Source organism: Oryctolagus cuniculus, chromosome 5 (assembly GCF_051225735.1).
Source record: "Oryctolagus cuniculus isolate XC-2025 breed Fujian yellow rabbit chromosome 5, ASM5122573v1, whole genome shotgun sequence".
NCBI classification, from domain to species: Eukaryota; Metazoa; Chordata; class Mammalia; order Lagomorpha; family Leporidae; genus Oryctolagus; species Oryctolagus cuniculus.
Genome location: NC_142871.1, coordinates 44,519,334 through 44,536,547, shown reverse-complemented (window position 1 = coordinate 44,536,547; position 17,214 = coordinate 44,519,334). Strand labels below are relative to the sequence as shown.

The window sequence follows — 17,214 nt, the reverse complement described above, 5'->3', positions numbered from 1 at the left end:
GACCAGGAATCGTGTTCTGTGGAGCCACTCTGCTGTTTCATGAGAAATTTGTCAGAAATCTGGATTGCTCCGCTAAATCCCAATTAGAAAATTTAAGGTTAAGAGACCTTAGGACACTTACACATTTATGAAGTACCTTTTTGATGAGACTTACATGCCAGTTTGAGGAAGTCAGTTCTGTGGGTGTGTGTTGGGGATAGATTTTACCAAGTCCACAGGTCTGATAACGCTCCCAAAAGGATTAGACTCTTAGATGTAGATGGGCTAAGGAGAGCCTTGACAAAAGTGAAAGTTGGAATCCTAGCCCAGAACCCACGTAGGAATGTCATGCTGGCACTCTGCTAAAGGCAACTAACATCTCCACCTCCTTCACTTGCCTCTGAAGATGCGAAGTGTTTCTGAATTCCATAGTAATCACAAGTTTGGCAATCTTTTCTTTAAAAAAAAAAAAAGTTACAACGATGACAAGCAACTTTTAACTGCATGTTTGTAAATCTGCCCATTTCAGACGAAAGTAGGCGGGATGAACCACAGCGGAGGCAGTTTTGAGGAGGTCCTCAGCTCCACGGCCCATGCCAGTGCCCAGAGCTCAGCGGGGGGGCCCCTGCGGGCCAAGGAGGAGGAGCTGCAGTGCTAGGTGCAGCCAGCTGGAGCAGCCTGCGGCCACATCCAGAAGCCCCCGCACCGCCCAGCCCAGCTCTGCCTGTGCAGATCCAGAAATGAAGACCAAAACCCCACTGGGAAAAGCTGGGGTCTTCACGCTATTATTCAAATGGCCTCTCCAGAAAGTTTAATAAAATGATTTCCATTTGTGTGTGTATTGATGATGAACCCACTTGACCAGCACGCTTGAGTATTCGTAGATTGTCAACATGTCTCAACATGCACAGGCACACAATTGGTCAAAATTCTTGTCTGTGTAATTCAATGTGTTTTTCCCAAACATGTAGCTCCTAGATATTTGCTTTGAGTTGTGCGTGGCCACCTTTGAGCATGGCCCTGATGGCTGAGGGAACAGTCCCTTTCTGTTCCTTTTCATGACTGTCTCCGGCAGCAGCAGGACTTCCTGCAAATTTCATCCACTGCTTGTGACCTTCCTCACCTACATCAACTATGTGTTTATTTAAACAATTAAAATAACTGATTTTGATGGTGATTTGGTATTTCGTAATTTCTTGGAGTCTTCAGGGCTATTGATGACCTTAAACGTGTGTAGCTATGATTCTATGGGTGTTGTTTTTAAACCTGCTAATTTGATGAATGTGAGGATACGATAATAATTATAGCCTTAGTTACCCCAGGGTTATCTGAATAATCTCCCCGTCCAGCACTGATGTTTGAAAAGGGGATTCATAAAAATGAGAGCTAGCAGAGGCTGGCAGCCCTTTCCATGGTTCTATTCATGTGCTTGGGTTTCTGCCGTCACTTTTACCTTCTACATTAGATGGAGGGGTCTTCATAAAGTTCACGGAAAATGCTTATGATTAAAAAAAGCTACGCATGGATTCAAAATTTTTTGCACCAAGGTAAGTTTCCTGGTGTGCTTTTCTTCTTCTAAATGGCAACATACATTTATTACTAAGTAGCAATGACACAGCTTCAGATAATATTTATAAAATGCACACTGAATAGGCCTATTAACTAAAAAAATCACATTTTAGAAACTCCCATACTATGTGTATTTGTTAGGTTTTTGTACTTATTATAGATGACATAGCAAAATTAAGCCAGTCTGAAAAAATTCCATTCAAATTAATGGAATATGTCAGTCAGTCCAGCCTGTACACTCAACTGACAGTCAAGCTGGATCAGGGCCATGTGATGTTCAGAGGCCTAGATCTTAGTCTCTATTCCCTAAAAGGGCAGATGACAATAGACCTGAATCAGTGGACACATGCAGAGAAAGAAGCCCTTCCACAAGGAGTGTGGGCATTCTCCCCAGTTTGTCCATCCAGCCTGCTGGCTGAAGTCATGGCCCTTTGGGCAGGAAGCCAGCCCTGTCCACCTGGCCTGGAGGCTGTGCTGGCTCTCCCACTGCAGCATGCAGCTACACAGTCTCTGTGCCCAATACCCGGTCGCCTGGTGAGTTCAACTTGTGTGACCTTCCACTGGCACTTCTTTTTTTAAACTGCATTCAGTGTACTGCATTATATTAGAGTTGTACTACAGCCAAGTATCTTCATTAGCCAAGCTACTCCTGCACATAATGGTCTGATCCTTATAAACTGAAAACACAGTGTTAACACTGGGAAGAAAAACAAAGTTAGTGTTAATATCTCACAACTTCTAATCCATTTTAGCTGCCCATTAATCCATCAAAATTCTAATTTAACCAATTTGATAAGCACTATTCACATCTCTATTAACCTAAACACTTGTATTATTCTGAATAATCTCTGTGTCCCGGGACTAATATTCATAGTGGTCATGATTAAGAATAGCCTTTTTTCATTTGACATATGTGAAGAAGGGGCCATTACTGTGGCACTGTGGGTTAAACTGCTACCTGGGATGCTAGCATTCTGTATCAGAGTAGAAGTTCAAGTGCTGGCTACTCCACTTCAGATCCCACTCTGTACTAGTGCACCTGGGAAACAGCAGCTGATGGTTCAGGCACTTGAGTTCCTGCCACCCATGTGGGAGTTTTCTAAATGGAGTCCTGGTCCATGGCTTCAGACTGGCCCAATCCTAGCTGTTGCAGTCTTTTGGGAAGTAAACCAACAAATGGAAGCTCTCTCTGATGCTCTGCCTTTTAAATAAATAAATACGTCTTTTAAAAAACAGTGTGACTATGCCAGATGCCTCAAATTAGAACCATCAACTCAGTTGTTGGTGGGTGAGCAATATTAGCCTATCAACTGTTGGCAGGTGAGTGGTCTCACCAGGGTTAGGGAGAGAGCCCAACCTCAGTCTGCCTCATCACTCAAGAGCTGCCTGCTTCTCACACACTTTGCCTGTGCAAACTCCTCATCTGATTGGCTGCCAAATTTCTCAGTCATGTCTAGCTGGTTCAGTTTCAGTTAACAAGCAGTAACTTACCAAGTGTTTCACAATTGCTAACAAAATAGTTGCATTCAATACACATAATACAAAATTACTTCAAGTCAACACTACGTATATGAAAGGATACCTCAACCAAAACCATATTTTAGTCATTAGAAATTCCAATGTGAATTAAGACTACAAAATAAACTGGCTTTTAAAAGAAGGTTGCCATTCTGGAATTTAACCATTGAACATTTTATTTTTTATTTTTTTAAAGATTTATTTATTTGTGGCCGGCGCCGCGGCTCACTAGGCTAATCCTCCGCCTAGCGGCGCCGGCACACCAGGTTCTAGTCCCGGTTGGGGCGCCGGATTCTGTCCCGGTTGCCCCTCTTCCAGGCCAGCTCTCTGCTGTGGCCAAGGAGTGCAGTGGAGGATGGCCCAGGTGCTTGGGCCCTGCACCCCATGGGAGACCAGGAAAAGCACCTGGCTCCTGGCTCCTGCCATCGGATCAGCGCGGTGCACCGGCCGCAGCGCGCCAGCCGCGGCGGCCATTGGAGGGTGAACCAACGGCAAAGGAAGACCTTTCTCTCTGCCTCTCTCTCTCACTGTCCACTCTGCCTGTCAAAAAAAAAAAAAAGATTTATTTATTTATTTGAAAGAGTTAAACAGAAGGAGATGCAGAGAGAGAAAGGTCTTCCATCTGCTGGTTCACTCCCCAGTAGGCATCAATGTTTGGAGCTGTGCTAATCTGAAGAGCCAGAGCTTCTGGGTCTCCCATGTGGGTGCAGGGGCCCAAGGACTTAGGCCATCTTCCACTGCTTTCCCAGGCCATAGCAGAGAGCTGGATCAGAAGTGGAGCAGCCGGTCTCGACCCAGCGCCCATATGGGATGCCAGCACTGCAGGCAGCAGCTTTACCTGCTGTGCCACAGTGCTGGCTCCACCATTGAACACTTTAAATACCATTGCTATATGGAAAATATTTGTAAATTTACAGTGTAACTTATCTTTAATTTTTTTTAAAGATTTATTTGAAAGGCAGTTACAGAGAAGCAGAGGCAGAGAGAGAGAGATCTTCCATCTACTGGTTCACTCCCCGGATGGCCACAATGGCTGGAGCTGGGCCAATCCAAAGCCAGGAGCCTCTCGCTTCCAGGTCTCTTACATAGGTGCAGGGACCCAAGGACTTGGGCCATCTTCTGCTTCTTGCTGCTCTCTCAGGCCATAGCAGAGAGCTTGATTGGAAGTGAAGCAGCTAGGACTCGAACTGGCACCCATATGAGATGCTGACACCACAGGTATCTACCACACATATCTCCTAAGATTTTGACCATTGTTAGGTCGTGCCAGCAAGGCAATCTGTATCTTAGGTTAAATTACATATGTTGTTAGAGATCTTCTCATGAAAGACATAAAGCAGAAAAAAAAAATGCCTGTTTTATTGTAGCTGTGCCATGCCATCCATAGTGACCAACGTGGAGAAAAACTGGGGGACACAAGAAGCTCTTCTGTCATTGTTCATTGTTCCAAATCACCTGGTGCCTAAGGCAGTGAACTTCAACTCCCCTTCTTACTTTGCAACCAAAACTGCAAACCGGAGTGCAAGTGGGTTTAGCCAAGGGAGACAGCAGTAAGGGTAAGCAGTGATTTAATATGAAGTGTGATAACAATCTTCTTCAAACCTGGAGTTCAAGTACAATTCCAAGCTATGATATTTGGCAAAACCTTATGGTTACTTTTGATATTCACTGAGAATGGTATAATTACTTACCTACATTTCTACTTGACTTCCAGGTCATATTTTAGGGTGCACCTGCGTGATGGAGGGCAACCAAAAATAATATAAACTTAAGTCTTCTGCAGAAATCATGCCCCTTCACTGCCAAATACGAAGAGTGGCAAGTCACTTAGAGAAAAATACAGAGGCTGCTTTCTCACAAAGCAACAGTCATTTATCCCACAGTGTGGATCCTCACCACCAGTTTTGCAGTGGATCAATATTTTTCAAATAGGAGGACACTGAGAATTGTGTCATAGCCAGTGGGATGCCAGTCTACAGGGGTAAAACAGCAACAAAGAATTCATTTCTGTTCTGCTCAATCCAAGAATTACTTTGCATCAAAATTATAGGACTTAGTTTTTAGGTGCCCAATGCCAGGCAAGCATCTGCCAGGAAAAGTACCTTTAGGTAACAAGGTTCAAATATGTATAGATATTTCTGGTGGCTTCAATAGCTATCATTGATCTTCATTTTGCTCTTTTTTTTATTTTTATCTGTTTGAAAGGCATAGTGACACACACACACACACACACACACACACACAATCTTCCACCCATTGGTTCTCTCCCCAGGTGCCCACAACAGGCAGTACTAGACTAGGCAGAAGCCAGGAGCTAGGAACCCCTTCTGGGTCTCCCCTGTGGGTGGCAGGGATCCAACTACTTGGGCCATCATTGCTGCCTCTCAGGATGCACACAAGCAGGAAGCTGGATGGGGAGGCAGGATTTGATCTAGGCACTCTGATAGGGGAAACTGGTGTCCCAGGTGGTGGCTTAACCTACTGTGCCACAACACCTATCCTGTAGTTTTCTTGTTAAATGAGATTTATTGCACTATTACATTTCTTTTAACCAATTACTCAGGAGAGAAAGTTCAGGACTGTGAACCCACACTTGGCAGGTAACTGAGAGGCTGAGGTAATGATGAAGTCGCCAGGTGAAATCTGGCCCAGCAGAGGTTTCTAGAGTCTGTGTGAAATATGTTGGTAACTTATGCAAATGATGGCAGGTAAAACATTTAAAATATAACTCTAGGACCACAGAAATTTGTTTATAAATAATTGACCTTTATCTGGGATTATTTGGGGTGCATGCTTTCATACCAGGAGAGACCCCCAACAGTACTGATGGAGTTGTTTCCCTACTAACCTTGTCTCCAATGCTGATCAGTCTGAACTCTTCCTGCTTTTCAACGCAGAGCAACTCTGCGTACCCATGGGTGTTGCTACTGAGATCAGGCACCTTGCTTCCTGCCGACTGGGTATCCATGGATACTGCAGAGTTTCCAAAGAAACGCTGCCTAGAATTTTCACCATGCCAGCCTCAAAGGCCTTCTTCAAATGGAAACTGACATGTGAATTAAAGGGACAGGCATCCGTTCCTTACCATGGCACACGGCAGGTTTGCATGGGTGGTCTTTTCTCCCGCTCTAGTGGATGCTTGTGCATCATTTAAACACAAGCAAGCGTGGATTACTTATTTTGAGAAAGGGAAACTAGGAGAACAAACTAGGTTGATGGATTTCTTCTAAGGCTTAGAGACTCCAGCAATACTCTTCCTTTTCTGTATATCTTACCTGGTAATAAATGTTCTTATTATCAAGGACTCAAGATTTATAATTCAGACAGAGAAAAATACATAGGGAATCACAACTGGCATTTGAAATTGTATGCCCTGATTTATATCCCCAAATGACAAAAAGAGGGAAGGGGTAGGGGCTGGGCCTGTTAGCAGGTTTCTAAGTCTATGATCAGGACTTGAAGCAGGACACAATGAAAGTCAAAGTCAGGGGGCCAGCGCTGTAGCACCACGGGTTAAGCCACGGCTTGCAGTTCCAGCATCCATTATGGTTCGAGTCCCAGCTGCTCCACTTCCCATCCAGCTCCCTGATAATGAACCTGGGAAAGCAGCTGAAGATGACCCAAGTGCTTGGACCCCTGCACCCATATGGGAGACCCGGAAAAAGCTCCTGGCTCCTGCTTTGGATTGGTCCAGCTCCAGCCGTTGCAGCCATTTGGGGATTGAATCAGCAGATGGAAGATCTGTCTGTCTCTCCCTCTCTCTGTAATTCTGCCTTTCAAATAAATAAATCTTTAAAAAAAATTCAAAGTCAGGCAGGAAACAGGGATCGTCTGAATAAGGCAGCACTTCTCTGAGGAAAGACTGCATTATTAACATTCCTTTCTGGATCCTTATCACTAAGCTCCATATTCTAAACAGCAATCATGATTAAATTTTCTATCACTTGGGCCTTCAGGGAGGTAGTCAGAATAAGATGACTTAAAATCCCCGATAAATACTGCAAAGTTTTAGGTGTTTATTATTTATTTAGTTAGTCCATTAAAACAGCACTGTCCATCCAGTCTTCAGGCAGGCAGCGTGTTTTCATGGCCACTTTCTCTTCTGAGGCAACTTTGAGTGCCCAAATCACATCACATTTCTTGCTGATGTCCAGACAACTGAAAATATGTGGGCTTGCGATGGAGGAAATCAACACAGCAACACTGGCAAAACACAATCCCATGAAATGGAAAACTACAAGTCTGTCTCAGGAGGGCGGCCATGTGGAGAGCATCTTAGGGGGGCAGCTCACTGTCAGCTGCAGCTATGTTCGCGTTTCTTTCTGCCTCAAGTTCAGAAACAAGTTGGACAATCTCAGGGTGAGTGAATTTTCCTGCAAAGCAAAAAGACATCACCATATTGACAAGAGAATGCGTTCATTCCCCCAGCTGGCTCCCAGGGTTTAGCACATGCTTTTCTCTCTGAGCTGGTCTGCATACTTCACTCCAAAGCAAAGGATCCCAGGTCCTGTAAGGGGCCAAAGAGGACTACTCGGAGTTTTATCCACTGTCACTGCAGGTGCCACTCCGGGAGAATGTAAGGGTGAGACTCAGACAAAGAATCGTCAGTTAGGCAGAGAAGCTCGGCCCATTCTGCACCTGCAATTCATCAAGGGGGACTGCCAGTAGGACCAGGGCTTCCAGGCTAGGCAGGATGTAAACAAGAAAGCAGACATCTCTCTTACAGACACTTCTGCTGGCTGACGTGTGCTGTCGTCAGAGTCTGCAGCTCTCCCCAGACTCCTGCCCTGCATAGCCACCAAGCTCCAGGTTACAACAGGAAGGTGGTGGCTAACACAGGGGACTGTCGAACCCTGGCAGCATCTCCTCCCCACTGTCGTTTCCTGCCTGCGCCAGTGGTTGCTTACTGTTCCTTCTGAATTAAATTCTCTTCCACTCATTCTCCACCCTCCACGTCTTCTCTGAACAGTCCTTTCCCTTGCTTGCCCTGAGCACATGGCTTCCCTATGGCCCAGCTGTCTCACACAAACCTTTCCATGGACCTGGGCCTGTCCTCCTAGGCTCCTGGCTGCTGCTTCCAAGCTGTCCTCAGCCCCACAGGGCAGAGGTCATCCTGTAGATCACACCACTCTCTGTCCTTCCAGGTTGCCATCACTAACAGCACTGGAGGCCACTCTTGCCTGCAAAATGACAGTGTCTGCTTCAGTGCCACCCTCCCTAATGCTGGGCTTCAGTGCTCTCTCCAATGACCCTTCTGAGAGCCTGGCCATGAACTCCTCTCCCAGAAGAATCCTCTGCTCCTGGGCGGCAGCCACGTCCTCCCGCAGGCACCCCTGGGATCCGTCACTGGCAACGACGTGGTAAGGATGAGCTGTCCCTGCTGCCAAGGCCGTTCCCCACTGCGCACTGTGCATCAGGTTCCACCCCAGCAGTTCTTGCCCCTTGACTGTTGTCATTCACATAGAAACACGCTCGTTTTTATCTCCCATCTTACAAGCAAACAAGCCTTCCTTTGACCATGCATCTCGCTTTGGCTTACTCTGCTTGTCTACTCCTCTATAAGTAAATTTTCAAAAGGAGAGTTTTACTGTAACTCTCATTCCTTTTAATAATAATAATAATAAATATATATATATGTATATATATTTGCCGAGTCATTTCAAAGGCAGAGAGACACACAGAAAGAGAGACACATAAACAGATCTTCTATCTGATGGTTCTTTCTCCAACTTCTAAAACAGCTAAGGCTGGGTCACGCTGAAGCCAGGAGCCTGGCATTCAATCCTGGCCTCTCATGTGGGTAGCAGGGACTCAATGACTTGAGTCATCACCTGCTTCCTTTCAGGGTAGGCACTGGCAGGAAGCTGGAACAGGAAGCAGAGGTGGGCTTGAACCCAGGCATTCTCATATGCAAGGAGGTGTCCCAAGCAGCATCTTAAACACTGCACCAAACACCTGGGCCTTTCCGAATACTTCCACACCCTCAATTAGGCTTCTGCTACCACTATTTCATTGAGACTGCTCTGACAGGGAGCACCCATTGCCTCCATGTTGATAAATCTGATGGTTACTCTCTCCGTCTTGAAACACCTTCTTCCCTTGGCTTCTCAGACCCCTGATTCTCTTCCCTCACCGGCCCCCAGTCTGGTCACAACTCCACTCTTCTAGGAGCTCAGCCACAGTCCTTGGGACTCCTCTCTCAGATGCCCCACATGCAATCCCTCAGCAAGTCCTGAGAACCCTTATTCAGAACTGATCAGCACCTGGCCATTCCTTATTCCCTTTCCCACTGCCACCCTGGTTCAAGCCACCATCATTTCCGGCTTGGTCACTGCAGTAGTCTCTGCTTCCAGCCCACATGCCTTTCCCAACACAAATCAGACCACACTGCTCCTGGGCGCCATGTCCTCCCAGGGTTCCCAGTCTCCCTCAGGGCACAAAGCAAGGTCTGACACAGGCCTGCCAGCTGCCAGTGCCTGGGCCCACGAGTCACTTTTCCAGACTCATCTCCCTCCCTGCCCTGGTGCAGCCCCACCAGGCAGGGCCTCTGTGCTGCTCTTCAGCACACAAAGTTTCAGAGCACAAAGACAGAAAAACAGCTGTGAAGTGAGTTAGACAAAACTCTGTCGTTGAACTAGAACTGTCAGGTCCCCTTCGAAATTCTCATAAACAGGCACAGTCTACGTAGGTCTTCAACTTGGTTAAACCTTTCTCCAAGCATGAGTCATTGAGGTAATTGAAAAAGGTATTTCGCAAAGCTCTGACATACTTTTTATGTATAAATTTTTTAATAGAAGCAGTGCACCGGTCTCCCCCCAGCCGCACTGTCACCTCACAACCCTTTCTGGGTTCCAGTCTCTTCCTCAGTATAAACTCGGAGACTCTTCCAGCTCACACTTGTGTTGATTTTTCTAGTATTCATTCTCAGTTTCCACTTCCTATTTTTCACTGTGAGTGTATTGCAAGCGAAGCTACCAGTGTGTCAAACACAAACAAAGAAGCACATAAACGTGACTTCTATTTTAGTGAGATAGACCTGGTCTGCAAGGAGCCAGCGAGTCAATACTGGGTTATTTGGGCTACACATTCTCTGCAGTAACCCAGTTCTGCTGTCACAGCACAAAAGCAGCACAGCCCATGCACAAAGAACGGGTGTGGCTACAGCTCAATAAAACGTCACTCAAGCAACCAGGCAGCAAGCCCCGCTCTGCTGACCTCTGGTTTCTAACATTGTTCTAGTTAACTGAAGTTAACATTTTCGGAGGACTGCCTGCATTAGGGCCTTTCAGCGGCTTACTATGGTGAGGGTAAACAAGTAGAGGCTTGGGGAGAGAACCCACAAGGCACATCATGAAGTGGAATGCAAGCCAGACTGGGAGAGAGCGGCAAGCTCCAGACACAGTGCAGACTGAGCACAAGGAAGGGAACACTGCATTCTGACGGGGAGGAATAGGAAAGGAGACAAGAGAGGTGGGTGGCCTTAGACTCCAAGGCTTTTTAGGCCACTCAGAAGCAACAGGGTTTTATTTCTTTAGAGAAAGAAAAGCCACAAGAGTATTAAAAATAAACATGTGCTGAGACTTCTCTCTACAAAGGAGGACGAACAGTGAGTCTTGCAGAAAGAACTCAAAAACCCCCGGGCAGAGGTTATAGCAACAGGACAACCCAGAAACCACGAGGGCTTTATCTAGGGCAGGGGCAGTGGAGCTGGAGAAAGAGAAAAGAAAGTGAATCAAGGTCGTTCTCATGCAAATCACATCTCAGGGCACAGAGTATAAGCTAGGGCCTTCCTCTGGTGAGGCCATGTGAGAGGTCAGATATCGCCAAGTGCTCTCAGGGGCCATGGAAACAGAGCTGAACCAACCCTGGACTTGAGACCACTGCTGTGGCACAGAGGGTTAAAGCCCCAGCCTGCAGCACTGGCATCCCATATGGTTGCCAGTTCAAGTCCCTGCTAATGCGCCTTGGAAAGCACTGGAAGATGCTCCAAGTGCTTGGGCTCCTGCACCCATGTGGGTGGCCCCAAAGAAGCTCCTGGCTTTGGACTGGCTCAGCTCCAACCATTGAGGCCATTTAGGGATTGAACCAGCAGACGGAAGACCTGTGTGTGTGTGTGTGTGTGTGTGTGTGTGTGTCTCTACCTCTCTCTGTAACTCTGTCTTTCAAATAAATAAAATCAATCTTAAAAAAAAAAAACCCACTGAGTATTATGATCCCCAATTTTCAGAGAAGGAAATGGAGACTGCCCAGGGGCTCACAGAAGCAGGTTTTCCTAACATAACATTAGTCACTGAACTAAGTCAACCACACTACGAGGGGTTCTTGTTGAAAACAGTGTTAAGTACCTGCTGTGGAATCGTAGAAGTCTTGCAGTCTCCCGGGTTTGTTCTCCAGATCTTCGTATTCAGATGCCTGAAGAATCATCTCACACTGGTCCAGCTGCTTCACGAATTTAGCTTCTGCGCTGGCTTGGGTCTCATACTCCTAAGGAGGGGGACGATCAGAGCAGCGTGATGGGGTACTGGATTCCCGCAGAATTCTGACTCTGTTCGTACCCGAAGGCACAGTCACAGCTAAAAGCACATTCTGTACAGACTTGCTTCTGTGACCTCACAGCTCAGCACCAGGACCACAGGCACGAAGGATGTGTGCACCACTCCACCCACTCCACTGGGCGCCTTGGTCTCATTTGCTCACCTTAGCGACTACCAAGCTCTTTTGTTTGTGATGAACAGCCTGTCTTCACCTCAAGATCATTCTTCTTTTTTTATTATTATTATTTGACAGGTAGAGTCATAGACAGTGAGAGAGAGAGAGACAGAGAGAAAGGTCTTCCTTCCGTTGGTTCACTCCCCAAAGGGCCGCTACAGCTGGCGCGCTGTGCCGATCCAAAGCCAGGAGCCAGGAGCTTCTTCCTGGTCTCCCATGCAGGTACAGGGCCCAAGCACTTGGGCCATCCTCCACTGCTATCCCAGGCCACAGCAGAGAGCTGGACTGGAAGAGGAGCAACCGGGACTAGAACCTGGTGCCCATATGGGATGCTGGCGCCACAGGTGGAGGATTAACTAAGTGAGCCATGGCGCCAGTCTCAATCATTCTTCTTTTCTTTAAAATTATTTATTTACTTCAAAGTCGGTTATATAGAGAGGGAGAGGTAGAGAGAGAGAGAGACAGAGACAGAGACAGAGAAATCTTCCACCTGCCGGTTCACTACTCAGATGACTGCATGGCTGGGGCTGGGCCAAGCCAAAGTCAGGAGCTGTGAGCTACATCACACAACCACAAATTCTAACACATACCTTATAGAGCCACTCTTCTATTAAGACTTAAGTGCTGAGGGCTGACATTGAGGCACAGTGGGTTAAGATGCTGCCTGCAACCCGGCATCCCACACGAACACCAGCTCAAGCCTTGGCGTCTTCACTTCTGATCCAGCTCCCTGCTAATGGCCTGGGAAAGCAGCAGCAGATGTCCCAAGTGCTTGGTCCCCTGCACCCACATGGGAGACACAGATGGAGTTCCAGACTCCTGGCTTTGGTATCACTAGCTCAGACCACTGCAGCTATTTGGGGAGGTAACCAGTGGACAGAAGACCTCTCTCTCTCTAACTCTGACTTTCAAATAAAATAAATAAATCAGGTCTCCCGGTACTTTGTAATTCTACCCTAGATGTGTTCAGATCATAAAGATGTCATATTCTTGGGCAGGGTGTCGTGGCAGGAATCACTGAGAGCTTTCTGGGTTTTTATTAGATGCCTACTCATACAAAGGCAGCTATTTGGATCTGACACAGCTGAATACTATGCAGGGGAACCATTTCAATATGAAAACAAATACACTTTGTTTCATCTCAAAGGCACTTAAAATAATTGCATTTAAGTGCTCATTCAGTCGTGGTTATATATTTACATTTGAAAAATGCAAGTTCATGAATTTAACAAAGGAAATGGAGTACTCAAAGCACAGCAGTCTAGAATTTTTTTTTTCTGTTGAAAACTGAAAGTGAGAAAAAGATTTCAAGACAATTAGGAAATACATTTTACAAATCCTGGTAAACTTACAGATGTACTTAAAACAATGTAAACTGTTGGAGTTTTTTCCACACAAAGTAATGGTAGAGGGGGTCTCCAATTTTATTTTCCAGTAGAGGCAGTGCAAGGAGAATACTGCAGACCAAGCCTCTGCGGTGAGGGCAGGTGGCACGTGAAGAAATGACCGTAAAGGACCCTGAGTATTGCAGGAGGCAAGAGCAGAGAGAAGAGGCTGAAGACGGAGGCAGGAGCCAGCTCCCGACAGGCCTGCGGTTCCTGCTCCGGTGCCGCAACTTCCCCTCAGCTGCTGGGCAGCACTGAAGGGGTTCAGGCAGCAGGACTCATGTTGAGATTTCCAAGTCACAAAGATGACACCAACTGCAACATGGATCACAGCTACAACGGAAGCGAGGGAATCGGGTCCCGAGACTTTGCTGGCACTAGCAGACACTTTATAAGACTTGGTCAAGATCATAGCAGTGAAGATGGGAGGATATAGGGGCATTTAAGAAACATCAAGCGAGAAGTGAACTAAAATATGCAAGTTGGGGGCAGATGTTTGGCAGATGTGATTAAGATGCTGGTTAAGACACACGACTCCCAGATTAGAGCACCTGGGGTAGATACCAGGTTTCAGTGCCTGACTCCAGCTTCCTGCTAATGCAGACCCTGAGAGGCAGCAGGTGATGGCTCAAATAATTGGGTCCCTGGCCAGTGGAAGAGTTTGAGTTCTCAGCTCCCATCTTCAACCTTGTCTTACCCCAACCATTGCAGGCATTTGAGGAGTTAAAAAGCAGATGGGAGCTCTATCTCTATTTCAAAAATAAAAATAAAATATCAAAGTGAATGAGGGGCAGGTGTTTGATGCAGCAGTTAATATGCCCACAACGCATATCAGAGTCCCTGGTTTAAGTTTGGCTCCTCTGCTTCTGATCCAGCTCCCTGCTAATGTCTGGGAGGCAGCAGACGATGGCTCAATTCCTGGCAGCCTGCCAACCCACATGGTAGACTTGGACTGAGTCCTGAACTTCTAGCATCAGTCTAGCCCAGCTCTGGCTGCTGTGGGCATTTGAGGAGTGAACCAGGGGATGGAAGATATCTACGCCTGCCTGCTTGTCTTTCTTATAAAATGAAAATAAATTAAAACAAATTTTAAGAGAAAACGAATGAAAGGCAAAGATGAAAATGACTTACTAGTTTCTGGCTTGAGTAACTAAGCAGATGGCAAAATAAGGGGCAAAAGAAAAAAAAAACAAGCAAAAAACTGACAGAGCAAAACCATTTACAACAAGATCAAGGAGCATGACATTTCCATGAACTTCAAAATATATGTAAGTGGGGACCAATCACCTCCAGTCGTAAGCCCTGCGTGCGAGCAACGCCTGTGTGGGAAGAAGCATGGAGGAGCTCAGAGTGTCTGATGGGCCAGAGAATAAAGATTCTGAAGAGCCTGCAGGTGACTGATGCTGGGGAAGATCCTGCCCACTGCAGCCATGGAGGAGCCCAAGCAGCTTACAGGAGAGAGAGTTCTGCCCGTGTGAATTCGCTAATCTGACCTTCAAGTATAAAAACACAGAGAAACTATAAATAACATGCAAGAATTCAGGGGGTAATTATCCTATGTGCCCTTCTTGAAAAACCTACTACAGACAAGTCTGAGAATGACGTGAGAACCTGCGGTAACAACTTTAGTTACTGTGGCAGAATAACTACATCAGACGTAAAAAAGCAGAGGTTACAATAGCGCTTCAATGTTTGGGGTATGCAAATATAGAACAACTATTTTTTAAAAGACACACCATGGAGATAGCGTAGGTAAAATAAATTTTAAGCTGTTTTCAGTCATCAGAATTGATGACGGTGGTGTATAAACTGCTCTTCTGAGACAGGGACGTGTCTAAGGAAGGATAAAGCAAATGAACATAAAATATTTTGGGCTAGCATCATCTGTGTACCACATAACCAGCATTCCTGGTGTGGGAGAAAGGGTACCGGAAATAGCAGTGTGAACTCACAGGGTGTTTTTCTCTCTCTCTCCCTTTCTTTCCTTTTCTCTCTTTCCCTTCTTCTCTCTGTAGTATGAACACTGAGCTCCTATTGTGGCTCTGAAATACCACTTCCCCTTTAAAACTAAGCAAACCAGAAAACAGAGCCGACCTGGATAGAACATGTTTAAGATGGGGCTGGAAAGGTCCACCTCTGCGGTCTCAGTGTCAAGCCTATTTAGCCGACCTTTCCTATATGAACTGCTACCACGGAGTAGACAAAGGGGAAGCATAACATTGTTTCAGCTACTACATGAAATTAAAGCCAAATATTAGAACATCCCCATTTTATAACACCAGAGGATTAGAACCTAAAAGCCACCCTCCAAAGTTTGCCTGAGGGATCCAACCTGAATCTCAACCAGCCTCTGGATGCAGCTGCCAACCTGCATGAAGTAAGAGGACTGAGGGACACTACCTGCACCAGGCGTGCTCAACTGGCAAAACCCAGACCAGGGCAAAGTAGTAGAAGCCAAATGCTCTGGATTCTTCAACAGATAATTTGTAAGAAAAGGAAAGGGAACCTGGATTAAGGGAGACTTAGAAGACATTTTCAGCTTTAACAAATGGGAAAGATTAAATTAAAACACCTAAGGATGAATGTATGAATGACAAAAGCATAAAGTCATTCAAATGAACACTATAAACATCAGGGTAGTGGTCACTTGTTTGGATGGGAAAGGCTTCTGGATTGAGTGACAAAGTCCCAAATCTTGAGCTGGGTGGTAGTTACATGCATATTCATCTTGCAATAACTCAGTATGCTATACAGTAGTTTTTGCATGGTTTTGAGTGTTTTATTTTTCAATAAAAAGGTTTCTAAAATAATGAAATGATGACGATAACAAGCATGGCCATGAACCTGTTGCACTGAGGTTCCTATGGCTATTCTGATGGAGCTGTTGATGAGGCTGCTGAGTGATGAGTCTGCAGCTGAGAACTTTTCAGGAGACATAGGAGGTCATCAGTGCCTGACCAGTGAAGCATGACAGGGGTGTGGAGAGAAGAGCAGGTAGCCAGGACTCGGTCCTGCGAGGGGCACATGCGGTATGAAGATGGGCGGAAGAGGAGGAACACTTCAAATGGAACTGCCGGAAGAGGGGAAGAAAAAAAAAGACCGAAGGGAGCTAAGGGGTAGCAGCGCTTCAGATGCAGCCGAGGGGTCAGGTGGCAGGTGGGCACAGATGGGCTTGCTGAATCCAATCACACACAGGCTGTCTGTGATAGTCCCAAGAACAGTGCATGGTGAAGCTGTCAGTCACACGGGGAAGCAGTCAGGCATGCAACCAGGTCTGTACCCATCTGGTTGTGAAGGGAAGTGAGGAAACGCAGGATCCAGGAGGCACTGAAAAGAGGACTATGTGGACACACGTACGAGGCTATCCTCAGCCTCTGATTTCTTAGTGAAGAAAGAGGGAAGATTATCTGCTGCCAAGTCAGGGGGCGGTGGCAAGGCAGATGCTTGAAGAGAGGAATGGACAGCCGACGTGGGGCCACTGGGTGGTGACTGGTAGCCGTGAGGCTCAGCAGAGCCAAGGCCATTACGGGCAGCGACTCCAGGTCCCAAGGTGCGGAGGGTCCTGACACCAGTGCCGCACAGCCTCCACGGAGGACTGCAAATGACAAATGGCTACCGACTCCGACTGGGCTCTGGCACCGGAAGGAGTCAAAGCAAGAAGGAGATGTGAACTCCAGGTCCTCAAAACAGAAGACTGAAAAAGAAGAATCCGGGAGGAAAACAGGATGATCCCAAAGGCCCTCCCTTTGCTAGAACGAAGTGTTACTGTGTACCGAGTCTACCTTGTGTATACCTCTGCTCTCCCACCTCCCAGTGGCTCTCCTGCCAGGGTCCTGGGATCCTCCCATGGCTCAACATCAAACGCGCTCTCATACTTTGAGGGTCAGACAGGGCAGACATTTTTAATTAGCCTTTAACTCAACTACATCGTAGAGAAAATGAACTTCTGACAAAGTAGAGAGAAAATCAATCCAAGGGCAGGGGCGGTGTCCCAGGCATTCAGCATTGAGGGGGAGCAGCACCCCTTGTGCCTCCAGGCTCAGAACTGTCTTTT

At 46.5% G+C, this 17,214-nt stretch overlaps 2 protein-coding genes across 29 annotated transcripts in view; one reads left to right on the top strand and one right to left on the bottom strand.

The window, feature by feature from the left end:
- Positions 1 to 1,156, top strand: part of TPD52L1 (TPD52 like 1) — a 96,996-nt gene extending 95,840 nt beyond the window's left edge. For 20 of the 21 annotated variants that reach the window (XR_016234496.1, XR_011388538.2, XR_007922839.3 and 17 more), the window contains one exon: positions 509 to 1,156. Coding sequence is in view for 10 of the 21 variants with exons in the window: in XM_008263459.5 (XP_008261681.3) it covers positions 509 to 637 (129 nt within the window). In the remaining 11 variants the exon portion in view is untranslated. The remainder of the gene's footprint in view (positions 1 to 508) is intronic. The other variant, XM_008263463.5, reaches the window with a different exon arrangement.
- Positions 1 to 17,214, bottom strand: part of HDDC2 (HD domain containing 2) — a 47,952-nt gene that overhangs the window by 15,921 nt on the left and 14,817 nt on the right. For 2 of the 8 annotated variants that reach the window (XR_016234498.1, XM_002714715.6), the window contains exons 5-6: positions 11,412 to 11,550; positions 7,073 to 7,439 (exon numbers count right to left, since the gene is read on the bottom strand). Coding sequence is in view for 5 of the 8 variants with exons in the window: in XM_002714715.6 (XP_002714761.1) it covers positions 7,342 to 7,439; positions 11,412 to 11,550 (237 nt within the window). In the remaining 3 variants the exon portion in view is untranslated. Of the gene's footprint in view, positions 1 to 4,617; positions 4,800 to 7,072; positions 7,440 to 11,411; positions 11,551 to 15,917; positions 16,231 to 17,214 lie in introns of those variants that run through there. The other 6 variants (XR_016234499.1, XM_089333706.1, XR_016234500.1 and 3 more) reach the window with 4 other exon arrangements.